General features: G+C 32.5%; 1 protein-coding gene across 2 annotated transcripts in view; it reads right to left on the reverse strand.

Moving 5' to 3' along the window:
• EPS8 (epidermal growth factor receptor pathway substrate 8) overlaps positions 1-14952 on the reverse strand; it is a 99403-nt gene that overhangs the window by 22346 nt on the left and 62105 nt on the right. For both annotated transcript variants that reach the window (XM_031938361.1, XM_031938360.1), the window contains exons 15-16: positions 10709-10817; positions 2492-2635 (exon numbers count right to left, since the gene is read on the reverse strand). In XM_031938361.1, coding sequence (XP_031794221.1) covers positions 2492-2635; positions 10709-10817 — 253 coding nt within the window. The remainder of the gene's footprint in view (positions 1-2491; positions 2636-10708; positions 10818-14952) is intronic.

Genomic DNA, 14952 nt, shown 5'->3' on the forward strand with positions numbered 1-14952 from the left:
TTAGAAGTCTTAAAAATAGACCATAAAAAGCAATCTTATTTAATATTCATCTTTTAAAAAGAAAGATAGTGGAAAAAAGTAGATTTAGAATATGAACTTATGGTCTTAACTCCCCATAAATCTGTCTTATGTATACTTGGCATATAGATGCTTACATATTTGTTGACATGTTTACTAGAGAGTGTTATTTTGCCAAAGTTTGCCCACTCCTAGCTATCACGCACCAAAGAATGAAAAAAAAAACCCTCTAACAGATAGCCATATCTATCTAGGTACAATCAGATAGATATATATTTATCACCACAAATGGAACTCCTTGGCCTGTGCATGCCTATAAACATGCGTGCACACACATGCACAAATGCAAACAAATACAAGGATCCACTGGGAGAGTCTTTTCCGTGCAGTAAAACCACAAGGTTAAACAAATAAAAATTAATCCAGCTAAGTCAAAAGTGCAGACATAAGTTCAGTTGAAGCAGAAATTCTCAGTTGCTGGTTAAGCAATAAGTAAACATGATCTCATGGATAAGCTAAGAAACTACAGCATCCAGAAGGTAAAATAAGATTTATATTACAGCAATAACATCCTAAAGACAAACAACTGGAAACTTGTTTTGTTAATTGTTGCTGTCTTTCTTTTTTCAAAGCAAAAATTTCTAAACCTAAGATAGAAAGTTAAATTCAAAGTCCTATAAGAAATGAAATTTTTTTTAGGTAAGGTAAGCAATCCCATACCTTAAATAATTCAAACTCCTTCTTTGGCATTAACAGCTAATAACAAATGATGAACATAAAATTAAATATTTAATATATCATACCCACAGTTTGGATAAATAGAAACACATTTCAATATCAGTTTTCCTTTATCAAAAGTATATTTGACTTATCCATCTATATATCTATCAGTATGTATGTATATATAAGTGTGTATATGTGTTAATTTAATATATTGAATATATATATATATATAATTCATATTATGTATGTTAATTCAATCTTATCAGAAATTACATCTTATATATTCTATGTGGCTATTTTCATGAATTATGGTGAAATCTTGAGTCACTTGAAACAAAGGGAAAAGTCCATCACTGTTCTAAACTTACAGTCACCAACTGATTAGCCAGAAGTATGAAGATAAAAATTTTGTAAGAACTTTACCACAATTTCAGATTTAAAAAAAAATTACTTTCAGGCCTGAAATGTTACCATTTCAAAACACTAAGACAAAACTACTTCATGGCATATCCAACATACTTTTTACACATGTTCATGCCATTATCCTTGGACCTAATGTAAATCTGTTTACCAAGTTTCGGGCAGTTAAAAAACAGTTCTAAGAATTTGACAAGAGAATTATATTAACCTTAAGGGCCACATGTGGTATTATGTCAGGAACATAACCAAATCAAAAGCACTATAATTCAAAAGTCCCAGGAGTGAAGAATGTAGGTTGAAGACATAGGGAAGATGTGAAAACCAAGGTCATAAGAGTCTAAACTTGTTGCAGAGAGATATCTGATATGATTCGATAATATATATATATATAAAAACACACATATATACACAAACATATCTCTATATGTATGTGTATGTATATATATTCTATCTATATTAATTTTGTGTATATGTTGTATTTTAACTTTTAACATAGAAAACAAAGAAATTTTACAGCCAGACTAGCCATCTATCTTTGATAGTCAATGCAGATTAGAACTAAGCAGAGGTTACAGGAAAGCCAAGTTGCAGGGTATATAGTATCTAAATATTAGAATTCTTGGATTATAAACCTCTCTAGGCCTCAATTTCATTATCTGTAAAATGATGTTACTAGGTGATCTTGATCAGGCCTCTCAGCTCTGAATAGATGTTCCTATCTTCCTATCATATTAGGTATAGTCCTCTAAGCTCTACTTCCTAAAGTCAAACAGGAGGGAATATGGTAATGGCAATGATGAAGGAGTGGGAACTTTAATTTTCTAAAAGATAGGAAGATCTTGAAAATAACATATGTGGAAAACATCTTGTAGGAAAAGTTATTTATTACCAAAGTTTGGAGTAATGAGTTTTTTTCCTTAACTGAAATATGTATGTGAGTGTGTATATATTTATATGCTAAGCACAAACATGTCACTTCTTCTTACTGTAAGAGATATTCTAGAATTAATTTCAGTGATTAAAAGCCAAAATATGATTGTCTTGCCTTTCTTTTTTAGACTGGATTTGTGATTTCATTGATGTATGTTGCTAATGTTGAGGATATTCCTCTTCTAAAACAGAATGATACCTTCTCTGCCAGTTGCAGTCTTGAAGAGTTGTTTGGGAAACTAAGAGAATAAACAACTTTCCCAAAATTGCACAGCCAAGAAGTAGCAGAGAAGAGAATTAAATTTAGGTTTCCAACTCAATGTCTATTACACCATAAGGATCAATTTGGACCTTGTCCACAAACAAAACAGTAAAAATTATATTAAGAAATTAATGGTACCTGTATAGTATGAGTATAAGGTGGATCAGCACGTCCTAATCCGGGTTCTTGGGGTCTCATAATATCTAAAATGTTATTTGGCACAAATCCAAAGTCTCCACTTGCACTTCGAACCTTCCACCATTGTTTTTTATCATCGAGAATCTGTCAGGAAAATTAAAAAACCACTTTAATAATAATATTAATCTTTGACTATAATTTCATTTTCATTATAATATTAATATTAATCAAGAATTTTTCATTTCTTGAACTATGACAAATGCCATTCTTTAATTGGCAAAATTAGCAAAAAATAGCAATAGTTAAATGTTGGGAGAGTTGTGAAATGATAGGTACGCTAGTATATAATTGGCAGAACTATGAAATGGTACAATCATTTTGGAAAGCAATTTGGAATATGCAAAGTAACTAAAGTGTTTATTTCCTTTAAGCAAGAGACTCCATTACTGGTCATATACTCCGATGAAGCCATTGATAAAAAAAAGTTGCCATGTGTACTAGAATATTTTAGTAGCATATTTTGTAATACCAATTTAGAAAATAAGTACAAACCCATCAATTGAAAAATAAATAAAATTGTGGTACATGTTTGTAAAACTGTAAAAAATGATGTGTGTTGTGAATACAGACAAGGATGGAAAGATCCTAATAAATTGATGCTAAGTAAAGTAAACAGAGCCAAGAAAACTGTATACTTATAATGTAGTAATGTATAACCACATGAAAAAAACAAACAAAATTATTTAGGTCAAGCTGCTCAAATGAAGAGGTGTGAAAAGATACCCCAGGCCATCGCTTATGGATAAGAGAGGTCCATAGTGTTATATACATCTTTTGTGGTCTTTAAAAATACAATTTATTATACAGAATGACTTACAGGGGAGAGAGAGGAGATGCTATATTGGAGATAGCAGTGATAATATGAAAAAAAGACATTAATAAAAACTTTTTAAAAAGATTTATTTTTTTTATTATTTATCTTGCAATTCTGTCCTTCTATTACTCTCAGAATCAAAGTGAGAATTTTCATTACTAGTTCAGTAGAGATCAGTGTTAATTCAGCTAATCTATATAACACAAATGCATCTAGACTCAGCAGGATTGCTTTGTCCACCTGTTTTCTGGTATTGTTAGATGATGTTCATAATCATGATCATATTTGAGGCTAGGAGGGAAGAAGGTAAAAACCATTTAAATACATTATGATTCCAGTCATTTAAGTCTTGTTTCCCTAAACAAGGCTTCCCTTTGCTTTTACCTTCAAACATAGCTTGACTATGATAGTCTAGCTAGAGCTCCCTAAGTGAGCAACATATTTAAAGGTAAAAGCAAAAAAACCCCGAGGAACAAACTGCTATATATTACATGCAACTACTTATATATCTCTATATAAATCATGGTGTTGAGATTAGGCAGATTGTAAATTTTAAAGTGACAAATTGGTTTGAACTTCAAATTCATCTTAATTGATTTAGTATATTTACATACACACACACACATGTACTGGCAAATAATGAAAGGCAAAAACAGTCCTTGATTGCAAGGAACTCTTCTAATGGGAAAGAAAAATGCAAACAATTATATATGTATAAGATATAAACATATTTACAAACACATATAATGGATATGTAATAAGTATGTATGTGTGTGTATATATATTTATATAATATGTTTTATATATATGATATATTATATATAATATATGTAAATTATATATATATATGTCTTTTACATATTTAAAGATGCATATGTTGCTTCATCTATTAGCCTGAATTCCTTATAATACCTGGCAAATAGTAAGTGCTTAATAAATACTTGTTGACTGCGTACCCTAAGCAATATTTCTTTTATCTTCTCATGTGCTTACCAAAGTAGTCCAGCCAACATCTTGGAGATCTTTCTAGTTTTCTTCTAACATTATGAGAATATTGTTGCTTTAACCAAGTCATCTACCCATCATCTCTCACTACAGGAACAGTCCATCTTTTCTTCCAATCATATATCTGACATTTATCTTACTCATATTTTTAAAAGTTCCTCATTGGTTACACATTGCAATTGACTCATATTTATATCATGTTCAAAGGTTTACAAAATATTTTGGGTATACTATCTCATTTGAGGGACATCTAGGTGGCACAATGGATAAAGTTCTGGGCTTGGAGTCAGGATTTGGTGAGTTCAAATTTGTCCTCAGATACATTTACTATCTATGTGACCCTAAGCAAGTCACTTAACCCAATGTACTTCAGTTACCTAATCTGTAAAATGAGCTAGTGAAGCAAATAGCAAATCACTCCAGCATCTTTGCTAAGAAAACCCCAAAAGGGGTCACAAAAAATTGAACATGATTGAAAAACAACTAACAACAACAACAAAAACATAAATATCAAGGAGGACTCAAAATATATAACAAACTACTAGTCCAAGAAAGTATATATACATATACATATATAGATTATATATATACATACATATGTGTATATATATATATATATTAGTGGAAAAAATTATATTCATGAATGCCCATCTTTTCTTTACTTCCTTATAAATTGTTCTCTGCTGTGAAATTTTTTTTACTTTATTCTTTTCCTCCTCCTTCCCCCAAACCAAGCTATAGTTAAGAAAAAATTTATTTATGTATACTTAGATGTGTATGTGTATGTATACACACACACATACATACATAAAAACACATACCCCACTCCTCCCTCCTCATACACACCCACACACCTTTCCTATCCCTACTGTCTCTGCTTTAATTTTGCTCTTTAACTTGCCTTGCTATTACTTAACCTCCCACACCCATAGATCCCTCCCTTGTCTTCTTCGCTCACAGTTAGCTTCCCTATCTGCCCATCCCTATACCCTTATTTCTTCACAGATTCTGGAGGTTGCTATACCCTTTATGATTTGTAAGCAGTGTTGCTTATTAAATTCATCCCCAATGTAAGTAGGTTTTCAAAACTATGAGCCCGTCTTCCCCCTCTAATGTCTGAGTCTATTCTTCCTCTGTACCTTGGTTATATAACATTATTACCTTTTTTACCTTAACTCTACCCCAAACTTTTTTTAAGCAACCCTATCATTGATGTCAAACTTAAATATATGGTGTACTTTTCATATATATATATATATATATATATATATATATACATACATACATACACACGTACACATACACACACCCACACACAAACAATTTGTCCCTGTTGAGTTCCTAAGGTGATCTTTGATTTTGGCTCTTAAATGATAAAATTTCTATTAAGTTTCGGGTTGGTTGAGAGAAAGTCCTGAAAATCCACAAGTTCATTGAATGCCCATATTTTCTTGTTCAATATTACAGATAATTTTGCTGGATATATTTTTGGTTGCAGGCCTAGTTCTTTTGATTATTATTATTATTGTGGCTGCTAAGTACTGTACAATGCTAATTGTAACTCAAGCATATTTGATTTTTTTTGTTTCTTGAAAAATTTTCTCTTTGATTTGGGGGTTTTGAAATAATATTCCTAAGTGTTGTTCACCAAGGATCTCTTTAAGGTAGTAATCAGTGGATTTTTTCTATTTCTACCCTCCCCTCATGTTCTATCATTCCAGGACAATTTTCTTGGATTATTTCTTGCATTATTGTGTCAAGATCCCTTTTTTTTTGGTCACAACTTTCAGGCTGTCCAATTATTCTTATATTTTCTTTTCTTGCTCTGTTCTCCAGATCTGTCATTTTTCTTAAAAGATGTTTTGCATTCTGTTCTATTTTTTTTTTCATTCTTTATAATTTGTTTTGTTATTTCTTGGTCTTTCATAGCTTCACTGGTTTTCCCTTGAAGTCCCTTCAAAGATTTATTTTTATCTGTGAGACACCGTATCTCCTTTTCTAGTTGCTTGACTTTTTTTTTTTTTGTAATCTTGTTTTTCTTGAATGGTTTTTATTTTTTTTTTTTATTTTTCCTCAATGTTTCTCATTTGATTTTTAAATTCTTTTTTAAGTTCTTCTATAAATTCTCTCTGGGCAGGGAGCCATTTCACATTACACTTTGGGGCAGAAACTTTTTTTTTTTTTTTTTTTTTTTTACTTCAGTATCCTGCTCTGAAGATGAACTCCAGTCTTCCCTCTTTCCATAGTAGATTTCTATGGAGTTATTTCTTCTTTGCCAGTTCATTTTTTTTTTTTTAATAAGAGGTATTAGTGTAAACACCTCTAGTCATGGGGGGAATGGTGCCTCAAGCTTCCCTTCAGTTTTCCCCTCTGACAAAGAACCCCAAACCAAAATCTCCCCCCTCCTACAAGTGTCCGCAGTCAGCAGTCTCCCTCCCCCACTGCTTCTGTACTCACTGGGTGTGCTGGTTTCTTCTTGCCCAGGCCATAGCTCTGCAGCACAACTGGGCCTTGCGTTCCTAATCAGCTGAAGTTCCCTCAGTCTTACCAGACTCAGGAGATGAAAGTTTCTAAAGTTCTTGCAGAGGCTATAGCCAAACTCAGCTCGCCCCAGGGCTCAACACTAGATGTTTCTGCAAAATTAGCCCAGAGGTGTTTGCTCTTCAAATGGGTTAATTGTCACCCTGGGGACTTTCTTCAGATCTTCTTGGGTTGTACCTGGAGGACTCTGGTTCTGCCCTAAATCTTGATTTTTCACCAGTCAATATTTGCCCTGAGGTACAAATTTGTTCTATTTGTGGGGGAAATCTAGAGAGCTTGAAATTTAGTAATCTACTCTGCCATCTTCCCAGAATCCTCCAAATATTCACTTTTAAAATATTTCTTATTAAATTGTTCAAGGGCACTAAACACATATAAATTATTCTTTTTAGAACTTAATTAAATATCAGTAGTGATTAATTCTAAAACAACCAAATAAATATAAATAAGAGACTAGACAATTATGCACAAGTGATAAAATAATATAAGTAATACAAGAAATTTAATATGTCTTTCATATTTGAATTATTTATTGTTGTAAATGAAATAAAAGGCTTATAGAAGAGGAGGCATTTTAAGGAATTAATGAAAAGGAAAGAATGCACTGGATGAGAGGAAGAGTATTCTGTGTAAGAAACAGGGCTTTGTCCAAGGATCTGATTCAGAAAAGGACTACATGCATGGCCTTTAAAGTCCCTTTCAACTCTAAACCCATCTTAAGAATCAGTTCAAGATAGTAAACAAACAAACAAAAGATCCATATCATAAGTTTGAACACCAGAAAAATCCAGATAGTTTTAATTAAGTCAAAATCTAAATAAATTTCTCTACCAACACGAGGATTATAATGATTACTGAATGGTCTTTGTAAAGTCATTTTGTTTGTCCTTGACTGATTGTTCTAGGTTAGGTCACCATCATAAAGAAAATAATTTAGTTAAGGGGTGGAAAAAGGAATAAACTTTTATATAATACCTACTATTAGCCATATACTGGGTTAAGTTTTGCAAATATCATTTCATCTCATTACCTCAATTAAAATTGTTTTTTTAATTAAGGTTTTTTTTTTTTTTTTTTTGCCTACATGATACAAAATGAATATTTTGCTCTATTTCCCAATTGACCTGATCAGTTATTTGGCTTAATAGAACATGTACAGCATAGTTTTGCTATGCCTTAGATCTAACCTTTGCTACACACCATATTACACAGTTAAATAAATATCATTTGTGTTTTACAATAAATAACAGTCAAATAGAATTTCTATATAGACATCTCATCTTCAAAGCCAACATCAGAGAAATGAAGCCACTGTTCTTGTTGAAGCAGTATTTGGGAAATTAAAAGAGTGCTTTGGAATAAAATAAAACCAGGGATAGGATCTTGATCCTATGGTAGGGGAGGGGAAAGGAGAGAAAGAAAGTAGAATCACTTGAATTTTTGTGTTTGGAAAAATATTTATATTCTAGAATTTACAAAGCTTCTTGCTGTTTGCATTAATTAGAAAAAGAAATATAACCAAAAGTGAGTAGTATCAATAGAAACTTCTTTAGCAGTTGCAAACAAGTCCATCAAGTTTTCAGCTTCGCCTCTGCTATAATATAAATACAATGAAACAGTATTCCACTATCAGAAATAATAAAAGTTAGGAATACAGGAATTGGTAATAAGTTATATCAGTTGATTAATACTTTGCAAAGCACATTTGTTTACTAGAACATTTGTGTGTGTATGATGTTCCAGAAGTTTTAAAGCAATTTTAGTCTATTAAAGCTTAAAAAGTTATTAAATCTTAAAACTTCACTAAGACTTTTGGGACATTCATATAAAAGTGCAAAGAATTCCATACTAGATATCTGAACAGACATCCAAACAGACCAGCGTTTTTTTCTCTGACAATGTTGCTAATTTATAGAAAATTATATTGAGTGGGAAGATTTATATGAAATGAGGCAGAGTAAAGATATCAGAATCATAGAAAAATACCAATTGCAAATATGCATATTTTAGTAGCAGACACGAAATGTTATGTTTTGAAGATCACTTATGCTTAGAGAAAAATATATGAGAAAACACACATATATTAAAACAGGGAATACCTCTTCCATCTAGATGCTCTCTCCCCCTGGTTTTTGTAACACAATTCTTGGTTCTCCACCTGTTTCACAACTCCTACATGTCCTTTGCTGGATTATCAGCCTTTTCGTATTAACCTCTCCAACTAAATCAGGTCATATATCAAGGTCCCTTTCCCCCTCTATATGCGTGGTCATCTCTTCATTTCTCATGGGTACAAATATTAATTTTATGCAGCTAACTTCCAAATCTATATTTATAGGCCTAATAATTGCTGTCTTCTGGAAAGGACTTCTATTTAAATGGGCTATAACCGTCTTAAATCCAATATATCCAAAATAAAAGCTATTATTTTCTCCCTCAAAAACCATACTCCTCCTAACTTCTTTATGTCTACTCAGGACACGACCAACCTTTCAATCATTCTCATTCACGAACTTGGAGTCATTTTTGATTCCTTCCTCTTTCTCAAGCTCCCATACTTATTTAGTATCCTAGTCTTACAGATTTGACCTCAACAGTATCTTTGGTCTCTCTCCCCTTCTTTTAACTTACAGAGCTTTTGTTCAAGTCGTTATTAACCCTCACCCATACTACAGTAAAAGAATTTTGATTGGTTTCTGCTTCCATTATCTACTCTCTCCAATCACTCCTTCACCCTGCTGCCAAATTGATGTTCCTAAAATAGATCCATGTCACTTCACTGCTCAAACACAAGAGGTTCCTTATAGTCTTCCAAGATAATGTACAAAATCCTCAATCTAGCATTCGAAGCCCTCTCACAATATAGCTCTAACCTACTTTTCTAGTTTTATTTCAGAATACTCTCTTTCACAATTTCTATTATGGTCAAAATGACCTGGTAGTCTTTCCTGTACATATTAATTCACTGCTTATTTCTGTTTATTTGCCATGAGGTGATCTTCATGTCTGGAATGATGTCCCTCCTCACCTTGATTTCTGAACCACTAAATTCTTTTAAAACATAGCTCAGGTGGAACTTCCCAATATGAGAAGACCTTCCCAATTCCCCCAAATAATGGTACAGGCTTGGCTTCCTCTTAAATTATTCTGTATTCATGTTTTGCATATATTTTATATTTACTTATTTTATAATGTTTTTATTTCTCCCAGTAAAATATAAATTCCTTGAGTGCAGAGGCTATTTCATTTTTGCCTTTTTAGTTCTAGCACCTAACATAGTGCCTTCTAGACAACAAGCAATTAATAAATGTTTGATAAGTTAGATAGACACAAAAAATAGATGGAAAAGAGAAAAACCAGAGTTAACTTTTTATTAAAACTGAATTTCAAATAGTTCATGGGAGATATTGTTGAAGCTTTTCATCCTATATATTCACACTCAGCAGCAAAACAAAGATAACTGGCTTCTCAAATAAATAAAGGACCAGAAAAGATATAAAATATATAGATAGTTTTTATCTAATTGAATTTCTACAAATAAGATAAAAACTCTAATTAATCATATGCTTATAATGGTAAGCCAGCTTTGCACTTGCTCTTATATCCTCAGCTTAACAAATATAAGAACAACAAACTTTTTTTTTTTTAAGCAGAAGTACTTATCTCCCAAGGTTGTTGCAAGGTTCAGACAAGTGTGTAAAAGTGACTTTCAAATTTAATGTGCTATGTAAATGACAATTATCATTGTTACCATCATTATAATTATCACTTACAGTAGGAGTTGAAAATACCATTACCTCTAATATGTCATCTTTCATTACAGAAAGCTCACTGCTGTTCCTGGCCACAAAGTCATACTTGGATTTGGCATATTTCTTGGAAGGGGCTTTGAGTAGGTCATAATTCCTGAAACAAATGAAAAAAGTTATTTCTGGATGTTAAAAAAAAAATCCATCAAAAGGAAAATATCTAGGGAGTCTCCAACTGAATACAATATTTCTTAGGGCTAAATGTTATAACTGTCAAGGTTGTAATAATCTAGATCATCATTCATTCATATCATTTCCCTACCTTCTTTAATTCTACTTTCTTGTTCCTTAGCATATAGGTAAAAGTTCATTAGCATTTTTAACAAAATGGATGACACAAAAGAAATCAAAAATCAAATCAAGTAAATTTTCTGCTTAATGCTATCAATTGAAGGATTTTAATTTGTCTATGGGTTCTACTTACTCAAGCTATGTAATCAAGTTATTCACAAGGCCTGTGAAAAGAGTTATGCACAAGTTAAACAAAAGGCCAACTTGCTGTGTCATGAATATGATACTGAGTAGGTAAATATCTTGCAGTATGGTAAATATAGATTTTTTTTTTTTTAAATGGGAACTTCAGCACCCAACTTAGTTAAGTGAGATCTTGTAATAAGATTGACCTTCATCACTTCAAAACAATAAGAAATGTGTCAAATACTTTCTCCTCTCCACACTTTCTCCCATAGGAACTAAAAGAAGGGGAAAAAAAGAAATTATATATCATAGATGGGGGAAAAAGCTGAGACACTAAGAGAAAATAGAAAACAAATATCTAATACAATGAAGAAAATACTATGAGGCTAAGATATTGTGAGAAGAAAGCTCCAAAAGAAAAAGAAACTACAGTTAGAATTGAAGAAAAGAAAACAAAGGAAAAAAAATCCCTAAGAGTGATTGGAAGGCCTACACTCCCCCCTCCCCAATTGAAGATGAGATAAAGAGAAAATATATAGCTCTCAATAAAAAAAATTAAAGAAGAGATTTTATGGCAGTACAGAATTTGGACACAATTTTTTAAAAAGCTTACAGGAAATAAAGCTCAAAAATTTTACAATATAGGAAATATTAAAGCAAAACCAAAAGATAATAAAATATGAAAACAATGAGAGCTCTTAGATTTGGAATCTGGGATTCAGAGGAATAATCTAAGAATCAGTCTACTCTCAAAATTATTAATTATAGAGATGGAACTGATCTACATCGATAGAGGGAATTTATTGATTGACAAATTCCCTATATTCATGAAATCACAGATCAATTTCCTATCCAATAAATTACTCAAAGTAATACATTAAATGAATTTTAAATTTTAAATGATTTTTGAAAAATAACGAAAATTCAATAAAAGATCAAGAATGTAAATAAAAAACATTTTGCCAAATTAGAATTATTATTATTAATGGTTAGTAACTGACATTTATCTACATTTAATTTTTAGATTGGTTGATCAGGAGAATGCTGTAGACACAGTTTTCTCAGATTTCAGCAAAGCATTTGACAAAGTCTTTCAGGCCATTATTATGAAAAGATAGTTAGAAATGGAGTAAATGATAACAGAGTCAGGATAAGTTAAAATGAGTTGAATAGATGGATCCAAATTTTAATAATTTTGTGTTAACTTGGAGAAGGGTTTCTGATGGAGTGTTCCAGAGATATGTTCTGGGTCATTTGATTTTTAATATCATTATGAATGACAGAGATAAATACAGAGAATGGTAGAGATTCAATGTTAATCAAACTGCAAGTGACACAAAACTAAAATGAGAGATGACAGAGTCAAGATTCAAAAAGTTCTTGACAGACAAATACACTGAGCCAAACTTAAAAAAAAAAATAATATGGGGTAAATATATTGTGACTATTTTTAGAAAAATTCCACTTCAAAAGTACAAGACAGGGAAGACATGTCCAGACAGGGAAGACATGTCCAGTTTGTCAGAAAAAGATCTGGAGGTTTTAGTAGTCTACCAGTTCCATACAAATTAACAGCAAGGTATCATAAATGCATACAACATTGGGCCTGGAGTCTAGATCTGAATTCAAATCAATTTCAGACATTAGTTGTGCGATCCTAGGCAAGTCATTTAATCTCTCTCTGCTTCAGTTTTCTTATCTGTAAAAATGGAATTAATAATAGCATCTATTTTTAGGAACGTGAGAATCAAATGAGATAATATTACTAATGCATTTTGCAAATCTTAAAGTGATATGTAAATGCTAGCTATCAGAATCCTCCAAAAGTTAGGTAACTTAAGGTTACACAGTTATAGTTACTACTTTGTTCAAAGTTAGGCAGAGAAGATGTGTTAAATAAATGTCATTATTATCCATATTTCATTTATACATGCTTCCTTCTCTATTCTCAATGTTGCTCATCTCTCCTCCTTACAGTTAACTGAGTGTGTGTCAGATTGTGAACAAAGGGTGAGATAAATGTTAGACACTCTCTGGGAAGTTTTTTCATTGTGATTGGGCAAGCAAAATCTTCTGTAGCAGCATTCTTTAAGGCCAGTTTAACCCTTCAACTTGTCTCAGAGAAATAAATCAATGTTCTATGGGGCCATATAATTAGATGTAGTCAACCAAAAAATAACAATTAGAAATAAGTTTAGTTCTGTCCAGGACTTCATATAAAAATCTATAATGTATCAGAATATGCAATTTCAATTTCTCATTTAGAACAAGAATAATGAGCTTGATATTTATGTTAAATGTGAAAGGCAAGGAAATTGAATTAGCAGTTTAAAAAGAACTCCAAAATTATTCCCCAGATTCTAAATAATCATTCAAATGTCATGGTATAAACCACAACACAGTAAATTCACTGATCAGTGAGTAGATTTCATATGTTATCTGCACTTCATTCTTGGCACATAATTAAAATCCTGTGGTAATACAGTAATTGTGATCAAGATGCTAAATCTCTCTTTGAACTTTAAACAAGAGAAGATCTTTCAGAGACCTTTGAATTTCTACAATACAGATGCTAGCAGATGGTTATGAGAGCTTCTAGATCAACTTGCTGGGCTTTAGAAAGTGACAGTTCTATATTTGGGGTTTTAAGGAAATTTCTCCAATAGAGGATACCTATTGAGAAGATTAAAAACACCTGCAAGGGTATGGGCTTGATCAAGAAGTTTCTTTAGAGTAGTAAGGCTTTGTTTGGAATTTCTGATTCTGTCTTCCTATGGAAGGCTTTCCTAGCACTTCCTGGAGGGACAGAACTCAAGCATGATGAATAAAATTATTGGCTTGGATTCTTGTTGAATAGATCTGTGGAATGGGCCAATTCTTCCTTCTGGATTACAAAAGAGATTATTCATTACTTGCTTGGGACCTTTTTGTCCTTGGGAGATTTTTTCTTTTTCTGGAGGAAGGACTAAAACAGGTAGGAATGGTTTTGGAATTTAGGGGTAGGAAGTCTGTTCTTCCCATGAAAGCTGGCTTAGCACAGACACAAATGGAAGCAATATGTGCTCTTGGGCACCTGAGCCATAAAAAGAATTTCTAGAATCTTGTCTCTGGCCTTCTAACCCCAGAGTAGCAGTAGTAAATTTTCTCTGACAAGAGATAACAACTGAAGGAAGGGAACCCTCTGATGTAAGTAGTTTTTAAAACCCATATTTCTGAAAGTGTCTGGTATTTCTAAAACCCAGCCTTCTAGAAAAGGGAGGGTCCCTGGCAATTTAATCCTCAAATTTAGTCTTCTAGTAAAAAAGGCATATTTCCTGGGTAGCAGAGGTAGGGAAAGAGAAATCACCTCTTAATCAAACCCAAGTTAGTGTTGTGTCACAGTTCCCTTTTGATGTCCTGACCTGGTTTCTCTATTGTCCTATTTAGTTACTCTGCCTCAGGTTATAACCTTTCCCTCTTAATGTTTGATGAGATAAAGGTCTACCTCAGTTGCTCTGTCCCCAAACCCCAGGCTATAATCATTCCCTCTTAATGGTTGATGAGATAAAGGTTTTATATCTTTAGGTTATAGACATTCCTTCTTAATGTTTGACAGGATAAAGGTTTATCCATTTTGGATGTCAGAATATCAGTAACTTCCCTCCATTGTGTCATCCTAGGGGCCTCCCTGCCATTAGGTCATCCCCATGCAGGTACCTCCCCCATTATGTCATTGTTCTTGTTATCCTATAAAAGAGTCCTGCTGTCCGACATTCAGGGCTGGATTCTTTGAGAAGATAGTCTCGTTCAACCTTGGGACCAACCATGAATCATTT

The sequence above is a fragment of the Sarcophilus harrisii genome, chromosome 5 (assembly GCF_902635505.1).
Source record: "Sarcophilus harrisii chromosome 5, mSarHar1.11, whole genome shotgun sequence".
NCBI lineage: Eukaryota > Metazoa > Chordata > Mammalia > Dasyuromorphia > Dasyuridae > Sarcophilus > Sarcophilus harrisii.